Source organism: Netta rufina (assembly GCF_964035555.1).
Source record: "Netta rufina genome assembly, chromosome: 3".
In the NCBI taxonomy this organism is placed as follows: domain Eukaryota; kingdom Metazoa; phylum Chordata; class Aves; order Anseriformes; family Anatidae; genus Netta; species Netta rufina.
The window spans coordinates 94,403,699-94,427,222 of record NC_140125.1 but is presented as its reverse complement, the minus strand read 5'-3'; the positions used below and the strand labels follow the sequence as shown (position 1 = coordinate 94,427,222).

The 23,524-nt window shown below is 35.6% G+C and overlaps 1 protein-coding gene across 1 annotated transcript in view; it reads right to left on the bottom strand.

The window, feature by feature from the left end:
* KHDRBS2 (KH RNA binding domain containing, signal transduction associated 2) overlaps window positions 1–23,524 on the bottom strand; it is a gene marked incomplete at both ends in the record, with an annotated part of 354,308 nt that overhangs the window by 215,318 nt on the left and 115,466 nt on the right. Inside the window, one exon of the mRNA XM_084285229.1 lies at window positions 13,369–13,485. Within this exon, the coding sequence (XP_084141355.1) occupies window positions 13,369–13,485 (117 nt within the window). The remainder of the gene's footprint in view (window positions 1–13,368; window positions 13,486–23,524) is intronic.

Genomic DNA, 23,524 nt, shown 5'->3' with positions numbered 1-23,524 from the left:
AAAACATTATTTTTGAACTTACAAATGGGCCTATGGATCAAATCTGTTAATAGCCAGAGACTCAATATCAGTGTTACCCTAGAGTTGAATAGAATTTTTTACATGTTTAATTATGTTTTTAATTACGGAAAGAAGGCTTGCTGGCCATTCCTTCTATCTCCCTACTCTCTAAACTAACCTCTGGAGAGGAATTAAAAGCATAATACAAAGGAAACATCTTTTTACTTTCCTTCTCCTGTCAAATAAAAAGCATGTGGTAACAGACTTTTTTAAATGTAACAGAAGATGAAATGGGACCTATAGCTGGAGAGAAAAACAGCTTTGCTGTTGTTAGTTTTTTCTCTACTTCAAAAATGACTCTTAAATGAATTCTTCAAAGTTTATAGATATCCCCTAAATCTGCTTGAGCAACAAAGCATAAACATCAAGCAGCCTTTTACTTTCACAGCAAGGGTCTGTAAACACAGAAAGGGAAGAATTGCCAGTAAGGCCTAAATTCAACAAAGCACTGACAAATCCCTAGGCCAAAAAAATATATATGTTATTAAGTCTTCCAAAAGTGGTTTATGACATCAGGGTACATTGTGAACAGCCAGGGTTACTTCTAAAGATGTGCTTTCAAAGAAACTTGGTTTGTCTGAAAGACAAAAGGTGATAAACCATGGTGGTGCTTTTACCTGGACTTGGCAGCCAAAGTCCACCACTCTTTTCACTCCCCCTCCTAAAAGAGACAGGGGAAGAAAATACAAGGGAAAGGACTCAAGGGCTGAGATAAGGACTGGGGAATCACTCACCAGTTATCATCACGGGTAAAACAAAGAGCTTAGGAAGATTAATGTAATTTGTTGCCTGTTACTAACACACTACAGCAGGGAGAACTAAAAGCTAACCAGAAATACCTTCTCTCCTTCCACCCTCTTCTACCTCTTCCCCATGAGCGGTGCTGGGGAATGGGGAACGGAAGCTGCAGTCAGTCCCTAACGCTTCATCTCCGCTGCTCCTTCACGGTCACTCTCTGCCCCTGCTCCACATGGGGTCAACCATGGGGTCCATCTGTCAGGAGCAAACTGCTCCAGCATGGGTCTCCCACATGTGGGCGGCAGCTCCCCCCAGACCCCCTGCTCCTGTGTGGGCTCCTCTCCACGGGCTGCAGCTCCAGTCTGGGGCCTGCTCCTGTGGGGGCTCTCCATGGGCCACAGCCTCCTCCAGGCCACATCCACCTGCTCCACCGGGAGCTCCTCCATGGGCTGCAGCATGGAGATCTGCTCCTTGTGGGACCCATGGGCTGCAGGGGGACAGCCTGCTCCACCAGGGGCCTCTCCACAGGCTGCAGGGGAATTTCTGCTGCATTCCTGGAGCACCTCCTGCCCTCCTGCTGCACTGACCCTGGGGTCTGCAGGGCTGCTTTTCACTCCTCACTCACCCAGCTGCTGTTGCACAGTAGTTTTTTTCTCTGTCTGCTCTCACAGAGGCCCACCCAGCATCACTCTCTGACTCGGCTCTGACCAGCAGCAGGTCCCTTTTGGAGTTGGCTCTGACCTGACATAGGGCAGCTGCTGGGTTCTGCTCACAGAGGCCACCCTGCTTCTAAAACCTTGACACATAAACCCAGTACGCATGGTGAACCTGGCTAAGACCTTATATGCACATTCTAACCAACATCTTACCTCCTACAATTTTTTTTTTTTTTAACAGTGAACATCATTTTTTTTCTTTCAGATTTTAAGTGGGGTTATTCTAATTTTAACCAGTGGAATAGCTAACTTCATAAATAGTTAAACATCCTACCAGTAAATAGTGTTTGAAAAAGAACCTGAAAGCCTTGAACACAACCACAAATTTCCTTAGGAGTTGGAGGTATTCTGCAGTTGTATTGGAGGTATTTAGTTCAATAAAATGAAGCTTTTGTAAAGAAACTTATAATTAGCAATGAATATATAGCTCTATAACAATCTCTAAAGTAGATGGGCAAGTATTATTATCTTCTACTGTAGGAAAACTAATAAGACCATAGGAAAGAATGTCACTTTCCCAGTGCCACAGAAGGATAGGAATTAAATCTAGATTCCTTGTGATTTCAAATACCACATCTCTGTTGGATTCAATCTATCTTCATCTCCAAAAAAGGTAACAAAAAATATTTTTTTAAAAAAGCAATAATACCATCTATGATTTTAATATCACATTTTTGTTTTCATTGCATATTCAAAACAATGACTGCCCAGAGCTGCACACATGCCTTACTTTAGCTATGTTTGATAAAACAGAAGTGTCTCATTTTCAAGTGTTCTTGAAATGATCTGTTGGCAGAGAATATGTGAAATTTATATATATTTTTTTAAGGAACGATGAAAGGAAGTCTTTTTTTTGTTTGTTTTTGTTTGTTTGTTTTAGTAATGTATGGCTACCAGCTGAATATAAATCTACAGATCTTCTTAAAACCATTATTGAGAACGCACAAATTATTGCAGATTGCATAACAACGGTTCCATGATGAAGTTAGAGCTATAAAGTTATATTGATGCTGGGTAGATAAACAAAGAAGGAAGGCTACAGTACAACAGGAATCAATCAGAAAAATAATCTAGAGACTAATCAATGTCTATGAATAAGAGAACATTAATCCCTGATGGAGATGTTACAAACAAAATAATATCTAGCTTAGCTATCTAAATTCCACTCACCATCTTTTCCTATTATGTTTATCATGGAATCAAATTTCAGAGGACTCTGAAGAGCTGTTGCTCCAAGTCTGATTTTTTTCATTATTCTATTTAATTGTGTGCACTGTAATGTAATTTACTGCAATGCTGCCTCTATTGTGCAATGCAAAATTCCTTGTAACAGTAACCCATTAAAATATATTAAAAGTATTTATCATGGTCCTCAAGAGCACAGATAGCATTAGGCATGGAAAACTGGGATTTAACATAATTGCTGCAAATAATTCAAAGCATTTCTTTCTGCATTTATCTATATGTAAAACAGCAAGAACAATAATCATAAAACAAAAGCTCAGCAAGATCAAACCTGGTCTTTAAAAAGCATCATGCAGATAAATAAAATTCTTTGGAATATAAATCACTGTTCTGAGGAAGTGTGGATGAGGAAAAACATCACTGTGAAGAGATCTACAGTCCCTCAAATTTCTGTAAGCTATCAAGTTCATTTACTTATAGTTTTCATCTTCCTTTTTTTTTTTTTTTTTTTTTAATTTATAATTTAAACTTATTGCCTGTTGCAAAGACATTGATGTCAGCGTGTCAGCGTCAGGACTCACACTGACTAAATATCCAGGTTTGAAAATTCTGCCATCTGTGGGAAATAGGGAAGTTCCAGCTGGTCCCAGAGTACCTGCAGGCACAGTAGCAATAACTAAATTGTACCAGCAAGCACCATTGATTCTCCAGGCCAAAAATTCAGAATGACTTGAAATCAAGAAGAATTTGGCACAGATCTGAATGTCATCTCTAACTTTTAGGTGTCAAATCAACACCATTACTGACAGAGGAATATCAGAGCTTGCTTGGGCAGCTTGTTTCTAATACACAGTATATGTGTACATGGCAGGTGTTTACACGTTTTATGCTGAATAAAAAAGGATTTAAAAAAAAAAAGTATGATAATCCACAAAAAAAAATGTTTTCAGATCAAAAATTTATTATAAGTGTACAGGTTGGCAAAACAGAAAGCATGTAGTCTTTTGCTACTGTAAATAATATGTATTATTTTCACTAGAGACTATCTCTACCATTCCCACATTCCTCTCTTTTGCTACTTATGTTTTGTCTTCTTTAATGTTTTGTGGTCCTTCATCACTTTTAACTCAGAACAGACAGAAAAATTCTGAAGCACTATCTTAACACTTTTCCCTTTCCTTGGAAGTAGTCTAATTTAGCAGAAAGTGTGTCCTACCTTTTTGAAAACAGCAATATAATTCTCACAAATATCCTGTCAGAGTTATAACTGTAAGTCTGTTTAAACATTAGATGCAAGGGAGGAGATGAAGTCTTTTTATATCACCACTGTGTTGCACCAGTAATAAAACTTGGATTTTTCAGCATCTGTTCAAAGTCAGATGTAATTCTTTTGTGAGGACAATGTAATTTTCTTAACTACCAGCCCTACAGTCTGTAATTTTTAACACAAGGTTAAACTGCCCTCTTGGTTAATCCATTTTGAAAACGCCATTACTAATTACACGGAAGTATCATTGCACTCAGTAAATCAAGTTAGCAGGAAATATTTAAGATAATATAGAAGGCTGAATCTCTGCAACCATCCTAACATCTCACTCTTTAGATCAAACTTCAGTCTTAGAATTAATAGATTTTGAGTTTGCAGTTGGTTTTCATTCTCTCAGTCAGCAAAATACTAAGAATGGTTTATTCCTCTCACTACCATTGGCTTCAGTAAGTACAGGAGATGCACCTCTGGAACACTTAGAGGAGATCATATACATGTAGGAGTCAAAAGAGATAAATACAACAATTATAAAATAAAAAGAGATAAATACAACAATTTTAAACTTAAATTACATTTTTTTTGAGTATTTAAATGAGTAATCAACATATGAACTTAAATTTTTCATCAATAATCATCACATGTCAAAGCTAGGAATACATGGTAATCTCTGTTTTTCTGTCATTCTTTGAATTTAAAGAAAACCTTGCATTCCAATTTTCCTTGTAGGAAGAAACATAAGTTTTTCTTATATAATACCAAAATATTTAATTTAGAAAAAAAAAGAGTATGTCAACAACTTCAGATGTTCGGTTCAGTTTCTACAAACCTACCAGAACATACAGTCTGAGAATAACAAGAGGCTGGTAAGTACCAGCTCGCATTGTGTAACTCTGCATCTACATGTAAGACAGCTGCTATATGCAGATGAAAGCTATGGGATTATACATACATCTTATGAAATAAAGGACCCTCTGAGTGGAATTGGTCTGCTAGGATGGACTTTCTCTTTCTGAGTACATAGTCAGAGCTGGCCTCACAAGCATTGTTTTAACCAGGTAATTGTGAGTGAGTGCGCAAATCAAATGTGAAAGTAAATAAGTGAATGTGCTGTTAGAATAGTTATCTGCTATTAGTAAAAACAGCTTTATGAGTAAAAGATATTCTAAGAAATATTGTTTGTGATCTGTTCTGTGACGATGAATTCCATCCCCTAAAGGGAGTTTCACACTGGAGGTGATACACAGATATTTTCCAAAGAAACTGTGGTGGTTGAGCAACCAGTTGCTATGACTTGAGTAACACTGGATAATGTTATGATAGTAGTGATAGTAGATAGCAGTGATAATGACAGTCTCTACTTTTAATCTGTGACTGCTAACAGATTTTCATTTTCTCTGTATAAGTAGAAAGTAAATTCTTTGGATTTTTTGTTTGTTTGTTTGTTTTGTTCAGCTAAAACCTCGTTTTAGAGTTTGAAAGTCTTTCATACCTTTTGACATGCTTGCTTAAAAGAAAAGCTGAGAGAATGTAGATTAAAGTAGACTTTAAAGGATTAACATCCTTTTGCAGATGAGCACTTGAAATATTCCAGTTTCAAAATATTGGGTGCTCTGTTTTTCTTTGTTGTTGTTATTGTTTTGTTTTGTTTGTTTTTGTTTCTCTCTTTCTTTGCTGCTCTTTGTTTGATACTGTCCTTATAGCTTCACAGCATTCAGTATCAGGCAGGTAGAGAGATTTACAAAAGGAAAAATTGTGCTGCAGGAGAAGCAGTGAGTTGCTGTTACTTCTGCTCATATCTTGAATGCATGCTGAGTATTGGTTATAAACTGCACTTGGATATAAACCCTCTTGTGGGGTAAGATGGCTGTAAGCTCTAAGGTACCAGGGTTGTAGAGATAACAACCCAAAGTCAATAATACGTTTACACACAGCAAAGGAAAACCTAACAGAAAAAGATTAATTGGGTGAGCACCATTTAGTGATTTTAAACTAGCTATTGATGCTTTTGGATGTGAGCCAGTTTTCTAAATCCAATGTCACGCATTGTTCTATCTTTCCCTTAGAGATTTTATGACTAAAGATGATAAATGAGTAATTCAATGAAACAGAAGCATCTTACCTAAGAAACAAACATTGCAGGGACTTTGCATAAAGTCCAGATCAAAACTCCCAACAGGCTGGAAGTAAACTTGCAGTTTCTGTTTTAAAGAACCAAAATAGTTATTTTTAAAGAAATACTCAAATTTGTATCCCCTACTACAACAGCTGAAGTCTCATTATGACACATTGGGCTGAACTACTATAGCCATAAACTAGAGCAAGCAACCACACTGGCATGAGTGGAATGCAATCAGCATAAAACTTAGTGCAATAGACTATAAAATTTTATTTTATTTTATTTTATTTTATTTTATTTTATTTTATTTTATTTTATTTTATTTTATTTTATTTTATTTTATTTTAATGTTAATCCTATTTTTAGCTTTCTAGTGTCCATCATAATTATTCTTGCTTAGAAAGGTGTCACTCTCTCATTTGAAAAGAAATATGAAATACCTAACTATATTGGATAAGCTTAAATGATCATAACAGGCGGTGACACTCAAAGGTTTTTGAATCTCAGGACACTGTAGAAGACATTTTAATTCTCCTGTTTCCATAAAGCAAGGGGATTAGGAAAGGATATAATCTAATATTCAGATCGTCACCTCCTATAGACAAAACACAACCTTTTCCTTCCCTTTTTAGCTACCTGAACATTATTTATACAGCTTTCTTGAAAAACCAATGAAGTCAAGAGAATGCTATCAGAGAATTAACTCTCTGATATCAGGACATTATGCTCATGGTAGAAACGATCTAATGAAGAAATATATAGTGATTTAAACCACAGTGTTGTTGGGCACTATGTCACATTACATATATGTGCACTTAACCCTGTACAATATTTAAGCACATATTTAAAGGTTGCAGGAGTGCAGTCAGGACACTTAACATTTGCAATGAACATACTGGGATGTGCTGCAATTCTCCCACATTTCCCCAGCCTTTGATAAGGTACTCGTGTACCTTATCTGTTAAAAAAAAATAAATCTGTTAAAAACAAACAAACAAACAAACAAAAAATAAAAAGTTGACTTTAGTTCTTTGCAGTTGCCAATAAAGTCTTAACACCCGTGTTTTAAAATACAAGCTCATGCAAGAAATCCTGTCCTAAAGGACAAGCTGCTGTCTAGCAGCAGTGGAGCTTCCTTGGAAAGCATGAAAGGTACAGTTCTGGTGCACTTAAGTCTTCTGTGATAAAACCTTCTTGCTTTAGTAACTATTTTAAATAACAATTGAAACTTGAAAGCAGATAAAAGTTCATTCAGGAGTTGGCAAATCATTCAGTCATGGAAAAAACAGCTTATGTGATTTTTCAAAGCTGCAGTGCAAGTTTATTATCTAACTCCCCATGGTTTATGGGAAAGAAATGGGAATCTTTGGAAAAAAGGACAAAGTCAAACAAGTGAGTTCTGATCTGTGAGTGGCTGCTGGGCAATGCGAGGTGGGGGGACATAGACACAGAACGGAAACACAAAACGAGTCTGTGAATCACAATCCAAGTATCAGTAAGGCTTTAAATTGAGGAGACAGGTATATATCAGCATCTGGGAGATTTAACTCAAGCAATATGAGTTAGCATTTTCTTTCATGAAGCCTGATGACAGCCTATGTGATACTACAGCAATTTACATTTTATCTTTCCGGCCTTATACTAATTTCCAAACCCAACTGTTAAAAAGCAGTTGTGATTTCCACAAAGACAATCTGCAACTTTCCAGTTTAAATAGTTAGTTTGTCCTGCAAGACATGTCTTATAGGTGACTAATAATGACTTTTCAGGAAAAAATAATAAGGCTACAAATATTTTTTTTCTTTTTTTTTTCTTTTTCTTTTTTTTTTCACAAAATGAAAAGCAATGAAGAATATTAGATTGCATAAAACTGAAAATGTTATTAAAGCAAATAAAAGCACTTTATTTTTCTTAGGTTATACAGTTCTTTCAAACCTCTTCACTAAGACTAATTTTTAAATACAAAAGTTCTTCTAAAAAAAGACCAAAAAAAAAAGAAAAGAGCATTTTACTTTTAAAAATTTTAAACTAAAATACTTGTATGTTTTAAAGATTTCTCTTCAATCCCTACTTTTGCACTGACTTAACTGAATACATAAATTCAGCTTAATTTCAGAATTTTGGAGCATCCACATGTCTGTTAGATACTTTTGTGTTTCAGTCATTTCTTTCTTTGAATGTTCCCAACACCAACATACAGTTACAGATGATACAGGAAAGATTTATGATAAAATTCTTAGAAGGATACCTGCCATATTTTTTCCAAGCCATCTTGCTCCCTTTTTCAACTTTTATTTATTTTGTGTGTGTGTGTGTTTGTGTGTTTGTTGTTGTTGTTGTTTTTCATTTTCTATGCCTTGTTTCGGTTATTAATCTGGGGTCATGGCTTTCATTTGCTCTGTTTTAACAGTATTATTCATACCAATTAGTTTTTTATATTGACTCTAAGTATAGTTGTTAAAGGTAAATCTTGCTGTATACAATCTTACTTTGGCATAGTTAATCTCTGAAAGACACATAAAGAAAAAGTGAGGTCATGTTTCAGATAAGTGCATGCTGTTGGACTATGATTAAAGCTGTTGATTGTATTCTCACCCTTGTTATTAAGGACATCATACCAATGTACCCTCAGATCAGTATTTTCTCTCCACTCAGTAGGCAGTTCTTGTGGCAAAGTGGAGGGGGAAGAAGGACTGTGTCAATTCTTCCCACATATTCTCCCCAAGTTCCATCAACCTGCAGTTAGGTAATGCAGCCCTTAATGAAAGTTCTAGTAACACCAGTATGTTTCTTTTATCCCTGTCCCTAAATGTTCTCTTTTCCTTCAAAAATGTTCCTTTGGGTCCCATCTGCAAAATGGCAATCATTGCCATTTTGATTTCTCACAAACTATGTTCCAAAGTTCTACAAAATACAAAGATAAGTTACATATACTATTAATCTTTAGTGCATATTTATTGTATATTGGTATATAATTAGTGTGAATAAAAATGCTACTACTACTCATATAAGTAATCTAAAACCAGGGATTTTGAAGAAATAGTGCAAGCCCTAACACTGTACTCTCTCTTGAAAAAAAAAGAAAAAAAGTCTTTCTGGTATCTTGTTTTCAGGTACCTCACTGAAGAAATCAAAGTGTTTAAGAAACATCGCTATATGTTTTTCTGCTTCTTTTAAAGAGAATCTATGCTCTTTCTGCTATAGCTTAATTAAAAATCTATTCCACCTCCCTGCATGCTTTTTTTTTTTTTTTTTTTTTTTTTTTTAAATGGCAGTGAAAACTATTCATTGTATAGTTGAAAAGCAGGAAATCTGCATCTAAGTATGAAAGCAATCAATTCATTCTACTTGGAATGAGATTTCTCTTGTCACTTCAGTTTGATTGTTTACCTTTACAATTGCCTCCCATGCTGTCAGGAAAAAGCAGAAAAAGAAGTGGAAAAGAATCAAAAGGCAAGCAACTTAACATGACTATGCTTAATCTCATCACTACCTGTTCTGAAGAATGTCTTTGCATATTTATAATTCTATATTATTACAGGAATGATGTGCTTTGATGGCATCATGTCAGTCACCAAGACAATGAGAGCTGAACCTGTCCTAAGAACTCAAAGGAAACTGGCTGTGCTCTTATGACGGGCACAATTCTCAGAAGCCATGACTATGCTCATCATGTTGAACAATACCTTCTTATGATTTAAAAATAAATGGAGTTATTCAGCTAACAAATATTTCAAAGTTCAGCTATAGCCAACATTAAAAGTACAGTTCTTCATACAAAATCAAAAGGAACAGAATCACAGAATCGCAGAGTTGTAGGGGTTGGAAGGGACCTCAAGAGATCATCAGGTCCAACCCCTTGCCAAAGCAGGTTCCCTAGAGCAGGTTGCCCAGGTAGACATCCTTGAATATCTCCAGAGAGATATTCCAGGTAGACGGGCCTTGAATATCTCCAGAGAAGGAGACTCCACAACCTTCCTGTGCAGCTTGTTCCAGTGCTCTGTCACCCTCACCGTGAAGAAGTTCTTTCTGATGTTGGTGCAGAACTTCCTGTGCTCCATTTTGTGGCCATTGCCCCTTGTCCTGTCCCCACAAACCACTGAAAAGAGGTTGGCCATAAGCCTTTGTCTTCTACACTTAAGGTATTTATAAATATTGATAAGATCCCCTCTTAGTCTTCTTGTCTCAAAGGTGAACAGACCCAGGTCTCTCAGCCTTTCCTCATAGGAAAAATGCTCCAGGCCCTGTATCATCTTTGTGGCCCTCCACTGGACACTTTCCAGGAGATCCCTGTATTTTTCATTCTGGGGAGCCCAGAACTGGACACAGAGAATAAGTATCTAAAATTCAGTATCATCTTTTGTTGTGCCTAGAGGTAATGCAACATCTCATGATGGAGCTTGTTTTTCCTATCAGAACTCTGTAGGATCTTTCCCTACAGATTGTGCTCATTACAGCAAAATAAACTAGTGGCATTAGCTTGATCACAAAGATTAAGTTTTTCTTATATCCGCAATATTATTCTGGAAAATTGACAAAGTTATTTTTGGGCAACTCTTCAACAATTGTGAACATAATTTCCTGTGAGATGTATATAAGTTCTGTGGTATTTAGTGCACAACTGGAGTTGATTTAGTGCACAACTGGAGTTGCTGATATTATTCATGTTAAGTAAGTTGCATTGATTGTTCAAATTAATATTCCTATGCAATTGTAGGAACAGTAGGTATGCAAAAAAATCAAGTCACTCTTACCAACAGTGTCCCCTGATACTTGAAAAAGGAACAAATTCAGTTCCTTAGTCTCTGGAATTTACACATAAGTTTCTTTTTTAACAATAAATAAAATACGAAAACCAGATAAACCACCCTTAACAGAGGGAGGTTGCCAGAACTGGAAACTGCACCTCCCCTTGCCTGAAATTACAGAATATGCCCAGAGAGGTTCATTGTAGAGCCAAACATGTGCCTACCATCATTTTGGTACCAAAAAGACACATATTATTCCTCTGTGAACACTAAGTGAGGATTTCAGGTGTAAAAGTATTTAATCTTTTCCGTCAGGTATATCACTGAAATTCAGCTTCTGTTGCTCTGATGCAGCTGAGCAGTCAGCTGCACTGGACCAGAGGGGAAAAGCCCACATGCCTGCTGTCTGCTTGGGGACTGGTACGGCCCTTGGCATAATACAGACAGCCCTAAGGATATTCTAGTTAACAGTGAAAAATTACACAGATTTTTCCTGAAAATTCCTCTAGAAGGAAGATTCATCAACTCGTATACATAAATTGATTTCTAGTATGGTATGAAATAACCACAGCAAACCTCCAGACTCTGGCAATTTGTATTTAATTCCATAAAAAGTGCTGCATAAAGGAGGCTAGTGAGCTTGTTTTAAAGCAAGAAAGCTGTTTTAGCCAGAGCAAATTACATTTTCCTTAGTGCTGTGGCAGTGTAGGCTATTTATTTGTGCTCACAATTATTTTCTTTAGTTTTACCAGAATCTCAACCTAGAAAATCCTCTCTGAATTGCAACTATTATCCATCCCATTCTCAGTCTCTTTTGCTTGGAACTGCTAACAGTGATGTACACAGATCAGACAATTCCTCTCTCACTGTAAAAGCATAGGCATTTCATTTTCTTTTGAGTCAGTGATGTCTAAATTGGATTAAGATAAGTAAATTGATAAGTAAATGAGGCCTTCTTTATAGAAGTTGCTTTCATCACTGCCATATTTAATGCCATTTTACTCTAGAACTTCATTTTTTAGACATTTCTTATATGAGTGACTTTCCATGAAGTTCATGGTAAACTTCATATTGAACTTTAGGCATCAATATTCTATGAAGAGAGAAAAAAAAATGAATCTTGTTCTACTGACACACTCATGAGTGAATATAATAACTGGCATGCTGGCACTGTTTGTTATGATCAGATGAAATTCAAATGGTATGATAAGAAGAGTCACTGATCTCAAAATCAGAGGACTTTGTCTATTTATGTGCTTAAACCTCTTTATCTGGTAACAAGCTCTTCACACTTCTCTGTCTGGGCAATTGCCTCTCTTGGCAATAATAATCTGAGTGGGTGGCTGAGAATGGAGCTGGCAGCCGTAGTACAGATGCAAATTACTGCTACTTAGCAGCACTCACATTCATTCATCCAGGCAGTCGTTTTTTATAATTCCAGAAGTAAGCCAGAAGTCATAAAATATTTTACTTGTCAATAACTAAAAATACAATCTGTAGTGTAATCAACATTTATTATCATAAAATATAATGTTAAATAGATAATTGAAGTGTGAGTATGCCCAATGTCATAAAGAAAGCAGTGAAAAAATGAAATACACTCTGTGTGCTTAATTTGTCTTTTTGTGTTTTCTTTTTAATATTGCCATTGGAGATCTCATAATGCAAGTGTGACTGCTGATACGCATTACCAAGACCAAATAACGCCAACCATAAAAATGGTAAAATCCTGATTAGCCTTTCCTTTATTCTGGCATGTTATTTCTTTCATTATTTTAGCTACTGAGATGAATGATAGAGGTGATAGAAAGGAAAGCTGAATAATGCACAGCATTACTAAAGGCAATATACAGTGCAGTGAAATTAGTAGTCATTATTTCTGTGTTGACCATAGTAATGCTGTTCTACATCCTGTAAAGTAAGGTGCCACAATGCAATGTATACTTACTTGCTCTTTGGTTTGCATATATATGACTTGACTTTATGAATAAATACTTAAGGTGCAATAGCCATGATTCCAAATACAGATTCTTTATCTATTGTGCATTTCTAAGCACATTTAAATAAAATTTACACTTTGTTGTCTTTATTAAAACTATGCCCTGAATAAAACTTAAAGATTTTTTAAAATATTAGCTCTCTAAATAAGCATTAAGAACACACCTAAAGAAACAAAAGAGAAAAACTACTAATGTACGTCAGCATTAAAGCAGTAATCTTAACAAGTTAAACTTTCCCAGGAGAAAAAGGTTTTACTCAAAAAAAAAAAAGATGGTTTCTCTTTTGTGTCAATTATTTAAACAACAGTGGTACTACAGTAACTGTGGTGGTTCACAATTATACAGGAAGGTTTGAGTAGCAAGAGAAAAACTATATTTAAACAATTGATGTAACTTGAAAAAAACAAATGAGCCTTTGGAGTCAGAGTCTATCTTAAGTCTATTAACTGAGTCATTAATAAGTAGACAGGCAATCTAAGTGTAACAGCTAAGAAGAAATGTATCAACACTAATTGCAGTCACAATCGAGACACAGTACCTTGGCTTTATCCCTCATGGAGCCTTTCCCCAAGATAGACATTTTTGCGCCTGTTTCTTCTTGTAACCGCTTCAAGGAGTTTCCTCTTGGTCCAAGCAATTTCCCAACAAAATTGAACTAGAAAGTAAGAAAGAGAACTATTTTAAACCAAGGAGCACCTTTTTGAAAAGTTAATAAACCTTTACAAAGGAGTTGGTTAAAGGGAAAAGTTTAATTTCCTTTCTAGGCCTAATACATAGAAGTGTGGAGAATGGAGATATTTTTCTATCAGTAAAAACATTTGTGGCTTATTTGGAACCTAGGAGGTTCATCTTTAGGAGAGAAATAATCAGTGGCTGCTTAGGTTTAGCTAACTAAAACAAGAACTTTTGTTACTAGATGACAGGTGAAACTGAGAGAATGAATATGTTCTTTACTGACTGAGCCAGCTTTATTGGCAAAGTAATATATTCTGCAAAGTTAGATCTTTCAATGGATTTTTAAGAATTGATGTTTTACATATAGATTTTAAAATAAGTGCTGTTTTATGTATCAGCTTCAAATGTCTGTTTTGCCAGCAACTGAACTAAACATACAAACAATAGATCACTGTAGATATTCAGGGTGTTTTCTGAGAAGATTTTGAGGAGCACTGTGATTTGCCTGGCATGCTGCTAATACTCTTAAACACTGCACAGGTCCTGTGACACATACAACATTGTTTTATATGTATGGGGAGGAGAGATATCTATATGAAAAATTTGGTGGCAGAACAGTAAATAAATGGGGTGCTAATGTAATGTTGATAAAAATAGCAAAAGGGGAGGAGTTATAAAGTAACAATGATTTATTTATTCTGCAGTCAATAGTTTATTCAATTTAATATGTTTTATACTTTCCAAAATCTTTTACAAACTCTATGGCATGCTGTCTTTGGAATTTGACTGAGAACCATCAGTATTTGCTTAGGATATTTCTAAACTATGATCAAGTTTGAACAGACAGTACTCTGGCTTGTCTTTCAACAAAAAGTAAGCTCAGCTGAGGATAAAGGTGTGCATTTGATATGTACTTCCTTGTTTTTATTTTAGAGCAGAACTAGGAGAAAAATGGGATGAAGAACGTGACAATAAGAATAGCAATCCAGGACATACTGGTGTCAAAACTACACATGAACCTCTAGAAAGAACATAGAATCAGAGAATCAGAGAATCATTTAGGTTGGAAAAGACCTTTGAGATCACCATGTCTAACCATCAACTTGACCTACTGAGTCACATCAAACACATCCCTTAGTGCCATGTCCGCATATCTCTTAAGAATATGATGGGGACTCCACCACTTCCCTACACACCCTGTTCCAATCCTTGACCACCCTCTTCATGAAAAAAAAATATTTATAATGTCCAATCTAAACTTCACTGGCACAATGTTTTTTTACATCCTATCACCTGAGAGTCACCTGAGAGTACCCCAGTACCAAGCCCTGGGGGACACCACTGGTGACCAGCTGCCAACAGGACTGAACTCCATTCACTGTGACTCCTTGAGCCTAGCCATTCAGCCTGTTCTTCCCCCACTGAACTGTCCAAGCCATCAGCAGCCAGCTTCTTCAGGAGAATACTGTGGGAGATGGTGAGAGAAGAATGTTGTAACATAACCTGTTTTGTGCTACCTGCTATTTTAAATTTAATCTTAAAAAGGAGATCTGGGGGAATGTTGTTTCCATTTTAGCCAGCAAGAACCTAACATGCAAATATACCAGCCAAACACAAAATCAGGCCAGATACCCTGGAACTCAAGTTAACTTTTGTTCCAGTTTCTTAATTACAAATTACTTGCAACTTCCTTCAAATATTGGTTATATCATCAAAGAAAATAATATGTAATCAGAGGAAAAATAAACATGTAAAGCAGAATCTACTTCCACCTAAATTAACATAACTGATTTCAGCAAGATGAAATATCTAAGGGGAAGTAGCAAGTAGTACAGCTGCAGAAAAGCAGAGCAAGCTTTGAAGCTCAAAAAAACATTTTTCAGGTGTGTGTCCTTGCAATTTGTTCTAACTCTATGTGTTGATTTAATAAAAGTTAACAACTTTCCTAATAAATTCTACCCTTTTAAATCATCATGATATCTACAATACTAAGTCTGTACTCAAACTAGCTATGCATCTTGCATGGCCAACTTTACTTGGAAGAAGTTGCTGGCTTCAGATGGATTATTAAATTTCATATGGAAATAAGTCTAAGGATGAAGAAGAAACAGCAAGGACTGAATTTCATCTTTAATTTGAGACTATATATTAGCCCTAGGACTTAATCTACTGATAGAAGTAAGATTTCAAAAATGAAATCTCATGCATGTGAAGGCTCATTAGAGAAGGTCGAGCAAACAGCAGAACTGTCTCTTCTCTACAGGGAACATGCTTACATGCAGAACAGTTGTTACAAGATGAAGTATTTTGTGCAACTTACACTTCACCAATCAGAGTAGAACCAGACAGAAATTATGCTTTCAGAGTCTCTAAATATTAGGAATAGATGCCTTTCAAAAGCTGAAAGAGCTATACAGCTATGTAAGCTTGTAAAAGCCTACAAGAAGGCCAGCCAAAGCTCAACAGTGTTAGCTCTCTGAATAGAGCAAAACTATTAAACTACAGTCTATGGAGATTTATGCTGAACATTTATACTTAAGCACGTCATAAACTGTCTAATAATTACCTTGAAATATTGCTGCAAAGGAGCAGTATGGCCAACATAAACCATGTACAAAGTGGATTTTAATCACTTCAGAGGAAATAAGTGGCAAGGGATTTTAATTCTATTGATTATGTATCAGACAAGCATTTACACTTCATCCACCTTCTAGATATTCTCTGAAAACATAGATCAGGAAGCAAGCAGTTACAAGTGAAAAACTGAATTGCTCTTATTTTTGTTTTGTTTAGAGTTGAAGAAAAGCCACTGCACAATATCAGAAATTATACCATTGTCCTTAGTCTTGACAGCACCTGAAAGCTCTAGGGCTGCCAACTATCTTTAGCACTAGTCTATAATCATAAAACTCCTGGAAGTCTGAAAATCCCTCCCAGTAAAACATGCTGCACATCAACACACCTCACTTGCTTCAGGTTAAGCCACTAAAACAATGCCTAAAGCTAACAAGGTGTTGTCAAGCTGGAGCACAGCATAGGCAGTCCGTCTCCCAGTGTCAGCATTTATTATGATGATATATTTGTTGTGCATGGCATCTGTGGAATGCCAGAGATTAACTATAACCTGTGCTGTTAAAAACATGTACAATAATTAGTTCATAAAATATATCTCATAGCTAACATACATTGTTATGACAGTCTTGAGTGTACTATAATACATCAAGATCATGAAAGGTATTCTCACTCCCATTGTTGAACTTATCTTCCTCAAACTCAATGTTGTGTATTGCTTTTTAAAGTCCTAATATCAGCAGGATTATTATGGAATTGTGAATAAACACACACATACACAAATATTTATAAGTTTATGCTTACATAATATCCGGTTTATATAGTGTGGTGAACTGAAGAGGAAGTTTTTTCAGTATACGGCATATTAAAGCAAATCTTCCTGGACATGAACACAGGTGGGAGTTTGAACTTTAAAGAAGGCATACAAGATAAATGGACACAGCTCCATTATTGTATTTTTGTTGTATATAAGATGGGGAAAAGAAAGTGAATTTGTACTGTAGAGTCTGTAGCTGACACCAGCATACTTTTATACTCTATCCTATTGAACTGTGTATGAACTGCATATGTATACTAATACAGTAAGCTTCTAATAACAAGGGACCCATCAATGTCTCATACATCAAACATCAAATGGAAGTTTTGTTAAAATTAAGCAACAACAACAAAAGTTGTGAAGCCCCAATTTTATGACAGTGATTCAGACACTTTTTTTGTTTGTTTTTCTTCTGTACAAGTAGAGGATTATGACCAAATTTTGTTGTTTTTGTTTTTAATCCTGATTTTGTTTTTAATCTTGTTTTTGTTTTTAATACTAGGAGGCTAGCTGGCACACCCTTAAGTATCCCAAGTCAGCGGTTCAGGACCTGTCTGTGGCTTCTTGCACTGGAGCAATCTCAATGACCTGACAGCTAAAAATGGAGCTAAAGGAGCTAGGCAGATAGCAGTTGTGACTTTCGTTGCTACCTCATTTTTAATGCTCAAAATAGTAATCAAACATTGAATCTTTATTTTCGTTGTATACAGAAGACTCTCTCCAAATGTAATAAGCTTGAATAACCTAACCAACACCTAATGCTCAGTTCTCTTGTAACAACCAGGTGGGCTGCCATTGCCAGTCTGCTTTTAAGTGCCAAGGAATATTGTGACCTTCCTCAGAGGTGGGCTGTGAGGTCAGGTGGGGTCTTCCCAGAGCCAGCAGCATGAGGCACCTTTGGCTGAGGAAAGTCACCCTTGCTGAGGTGGCCTGTTGAGCCATGTAGCACTGTCAGAAGTACACAGTTACTACACCAAAAAGAAGCACTATGAATTTAAGTGCTCCCCATAAATCTTATCCTATCTAAAACATCCTTTCCTCTCCACCTCCCTTCTGCACATGGGGGCAAAAATGCTGACAATCAAATGGCAAATAATCATATTTGCTGTTATCCTATGTTGCAACATAAAGCTCTAGCCCACAGTGCTTTCAAAATTAAAAATCTCCATTAAGTATTACTAAAGATTTTGAGCATCTCCGTACACCACAGTTATAGCTATAACAAATCTAGCATTATATTTACAGCATTTTAATAAGCCTCAAACTTAATAGAATGATTGATAGAAAGTGAACATTTACATTTAGAAGAATAATTGTTTCCATGTTTGATGTAGCCCAAATACTTCCCTGATATAACTGTAGCACTGCATATTTTACAAATACTATTTAAATCAGGTTTTACAAGTGAAACAAGGAATATGTTTGTCATTCATAAAAAGCATATGTGTCAGTGACTATTTCTGTTCTATACACAGATAAATGTTCAGAAAAGCAACAAAACTTATATAAATAAGGAATAAGACAGACAAGTGGTTCCAGCTGTAAGATAAAGCAACACAAAATCCTGAACTGGGAGACCAAATTAATTTCTTCTAATCCTAGTAACAGCAAAATAGAAATAGCAGTGGCTTGGGCAACACAAAGCAGGTTTGTTATTTTTCACTATGCTATCAGCTCTTTTGTGGGGGGACAAAGTGTCTTTCCATATTCAGAGCTATTTATTCTCACAAACTTTCTCTATTCAACAAAGCAAATAAATTAAAACAATAATAATAAAAAACACTACTACCACCACCAAAAAAAAAAAAATCTTCTTCCTATCTAAATTCAGTTCTGTGCTACAGAAAAACGAGAGGAGACAAAGACATTTTCCACTCCTGAGTAAAACTTTACTTAGATCTGCTTATTCTCACCCTGTTCTAGGACTTCTGATATTTCAATCATTTTAGCATTTGTTAAAGACTGCCTCAGCTTTTGATATGCATAGGGGACTTCCCTTTTTTTTTTTTTTTGTAAAGGTAGCACTGGAAGATTAGGAAGGAAAATTTTATTTCCCTCATTACTTTATAGGCACATTAAGCTTAGCAAATCCTGCAATGCACAAGTTTTTCTCCCTCTATATACAGTTGCTTATCCCAATGCCTCTTCAAAATCTATTATTTTTCTGCTTTTCCAAAATGCACTTACTGCTTCAGATAAGAATGAAATATTATTTTTAATTCTGGCACTGTAGTGTTTGCTGCCTCTGGAGAAGACCTTACAAGAAACCTGTTTGGAAGGGTCAAATTTTGCAGGACTCTACTTTAGCTGGGCATGTTAGGAGACAGCAGGAGAAGAAGAAAATGAACATCTTTTTTTATATGGGCTCTGGAGACCTAAGTAGATGTTCTAATGCTTTCTTAGACTAATGCACTGATGAGACTTCAATACAGAGGTCCCAGAACCAAAAGATAAGGCTGCCCTATCCTCCAGAGCGCTTTGTGTCTGATCTGTTCGTATATGATTGGAGCAGAAACCTGATACTAGCTCATGGGGAAAAAGGTGGGCTCAAAATGAAATGCTCTAAGGAAAAATACAGCTTCTTGAAAACACGGGGGCAAATTCATTTCTGGTTTAAATCAACAGAATTACCTCAAGAATAAATTAAATTTGAGTAACAAAGTTAAAATCATTAAAGCCACCACGTTTGAGAGATTTACCTAAGAAATAAACATTTTTATTACACATTTTTTATCTTGAAAAGTGCTGGGAGCACATATTTATGGTGTGCTTGAAGAAGATGGTGCAATATTTGTCTGGTTATTTCCTAGCTCATAGCAAGCATCTAAATCTACAGTGAAAATGTATTTTTGGCATAACTCCATGAAACAGATGGTCAGTGACTCTAGACAAACATCCTCCAGATACAAGTCCATACTGAGAGAACAAAAATATTCCCTCATTCTTCATTTTAAGCAAATTTCTGTCAGAATTTGGTAACAAGTTGTGGCATTTAAATAGAGGAATTTAAATGGGCCTTAGAATTAAAATATTTTATCTGTTTTTAAAAAGTAATTGTTTGGTGTCTGATGTGTCTTTATTCAGTTAAATGTAATGACTTAACTGAGGAAAATTTGAATAAATAATTCTCTAATACATGCATTAGAAGTATGATTTATTATAATCCACTAATCTGTCACATACCCAAACATTTCATTTTGTGTAATTCTGTTTTTAACTTTGACATGAGGTAATTGAGAAGAAGCCAAGAACCAAATAAACTTCTGAATCTATATTAAATCTGCAATTAACAAGTTTAAGGGGTTTATGACTCACTGCAGTCATATTTTTTAATTATTATTTTAATTGCAAAGATACTTAGATAGAATCAATGTACCAAACACTGTACAGACACAAAGAGACATGATATTTACCCTAAGCTGTCAAGTATGCTGAAAAATAAATAAATAAAATAAAAAATAGACCTTGTTACATGTATGTAGCTACTATTGCTTATTTGAATTCAAGGTAAGTGCAGTAAGATCAGGTTCTGCTGACAAGAGGGATACACAGTACCCTGCTTTTTCACCTCAGAAATGGGAAAGAGAATCTTTATGTCACATTTTATCTTTTCTTTTTGCCTTTTGGCCCTGTTTTGTCTGCATTTCAAGAATGGAATACACTACACAGCATGGAATTTCAAGAATGGAATACACTACCAGCATTTCCTGGTGCTGATTTTCTCTAAGCTTACCTCTATTTGGCCATACTAGTCAAAGCACTGTGCAAGGCTGATGGTAAGCAGGGATGGCTCTTATGGATGCATATCTATGAAGACTGCTCTTTAATGAATGACAGTTCAAATAGAGCAGTATTTTTTAAATGGCAGAGTAGGCTAGGCTAAAAATCTCCTTCCCTTCAAAGCAAAGTCAGACTATGTAATAGTCATATTCTATTAAATCAAGGGCAAGGGGCCTCAGTGGGACAAAAAAAATAAAATAAAAAAATAATAAAAAAGACCCTCTTCACATTCATTTCAGCCAAGCCTGAGACAGTAAACTTTTAATATTTAGAAATAAGTAAAATACAAGGTAAGACTGACTCACTTAAAAGATGTTATATAAAATGATATTTCTATGAATGCTAACACTTCAAACTGAAGAAGTGCACCACCAAGCTTTTTCAAAAGTGCACAATAAGTTTATATTCAGCATATGCACAGGTATGGAAATAGGTACTTAGACTACAACACTTAAAAGCATAATCAACATTTGGCTAATTGGGCTTATTACTCCCACAGATACACAATTTACTGGTCACAGTAATAAACACCATCTGCTCTTTGCTAACTGGCAGCAACCTACCAACTTTTTTCTAATTTACAGAATTTGGAACTTAAAAGGAAGATGTAAAGGAGCTGTAATGCAGTGGGATTTTCAAGTGCATCATCCTAGTCTAACTGAGCTGGATATGATTTCATATTAGGTGAAAGATTTCTCTTTGCCAGATGCTATATTTGCATATTTAAGTTCTGAGTCAACAAGAACCAGGATGTGTTAGGGTTGAATACTTAGCCATAAAACTAACGTATCTTTCAAATATATGCCACTAATATTGGACTAGGAAAAATGTGGCATAAAACTCAAATTTCTTTTTAGTCAATGAAAATATAATGACACTTAATTTGGACCCAAATGTTAGTGAACCGATTTAGCATACATGCATGTAGCATTTAATTTTGCAGAAAGCATTGTATCAAATCACAAATGGTTTATGTTAATCTAATTAAAAACCGTGTTAGTCAACTGAATTTTGCCTTTCATTATTAAAGTAATTATACTTACAGCAGCATTTGTGTATCAATTTACATTTACTAAGCACTATGCAAATATTCATTTCATTCTCAAGTCATGTTTATAATCAAAGCAAAGCATAACTTTAAATTGATTGACATCTCACATCACTCTACAGAAATTAAACCAGTCTGGGAAAGCACTCAAAAACATTTTACAAAATTCTGGTTCTTCTTTTTTTTTCCCTCTCTACATTTTCTATATTGTTGTTTGTTGTTTTAAAATGTTTTTAAAAACATATTTTAAAAATATTTTAAGAGGAGGACACCTTTTAAAAAATATATTTACAAGGTGAAAACACTTAAGTAATACTGTATTAACTCAAAGACCTGAACTGGTACTTAATTTATTGCTTGCTATAATGAGCTCAAAGAAGGAAAAAAGGCTGTGTTAACTCATCATTTTGCATAGATGGCTTTCCATTAGTTTACACAACCAAAGTATTGGGCATGGAAAGATCCACTCCCTTCTCCAGACTGAAACATTTCTGACTTCCCCTCTAGCATGCCAAACAGAGGGTCTGCAGAGCTTCTTCCTACAGATGTTAGTAGCAGTAACCAGTGCAACTGATCCCTTAATTTATAGTTTAATACTGCTGAATGTAAAAACAAACTTAACATATATGTATATATGTTAACACTCTGTAATTTGATATAAATGTACCTGATTTTCTAACTATGAAGAATCCATCATTGTGTTAAATATTATACAAAGAATGTGACTTTTTCATTTTTAGTATTTGTTGATGTTTGTTATTTTGCCAAATCAATAGCAGTTATTACTCACTAATTCCTATTTGGAACACCTACTCAGTCTCATTACAAAGCTAGACGTTACTGAGTTTTAGGACTTTTGAGTGTCAAAAGCATCCAAAGCACTGAGAATGTCATACTTTGCTGATGGCATGCCTTTGCAAGTGACATTTCCGTCCTTTAGACTTAGTTAAGGTAAGATAGAAAAAAGTATTTTCAGTGCAACACCTGGAAAGAAGAACAAGACATTGTATGTGAAAAACAAGCTGGCAGGAGTAAGCTGGTGGGCCTGAGTGTCTTTGAATAAGACAGGCTGTAATAACTAAAGAGTATCCAGGAAGGAAGTCTTACAATTGTGATACTGCATATCCACAGTGAACAAAACTGTTTTTCACCCTGGAAGGTTGAAAGTGACACTATTAGCTATACCAAAGTAATTAATTTGGTATGTAAAGAGGGATCAGTCTGAAACTCACAATCCTTGACCACCCTCTCTATGAAGTAATTATTTCTAATATCCAATCTAAACTTCTCTGGCATGTTTTTCACATCCTATCAGTTTTCACCTGAGAAAAGAGACTAACATCCTCCTTACTGCAATCTCCTTTCAGGCAGTGACGAGGTACCCCCTCAGCCCTCTCTTCTCTAGACTTAACAACTCCATTTTCCTCAACCTCTCCCCATAACTCTTGTTTTCTAATCTTTTCACCAGCTTCATTGCTCTTCTTTGCACATGCTCAAGAAATTCCATATCCTTTTTGTAGTGAGTGGCCCAAAATTGAACACAATATTCAAGGTGTGATCTCACCAGTGCCACAAGCAAGAGGACAATCACTTTTCAATGTTTTTGGGGGTGTTCCAGGAAAGGTTGCACGTGGCACTCAGGGACATGGTTTAGTGGGTGATATTGGCAGTAGGGTGATGGTTGGACGAGATGATCTTGAAGGTCTTTTCCAACCTTAATTATTCTATGATTCTATGCCATGTTACAGATATCATGATATGGATGGAAACCTGTATTGGTGTCTCAGGAGATTCAAAAGAAAT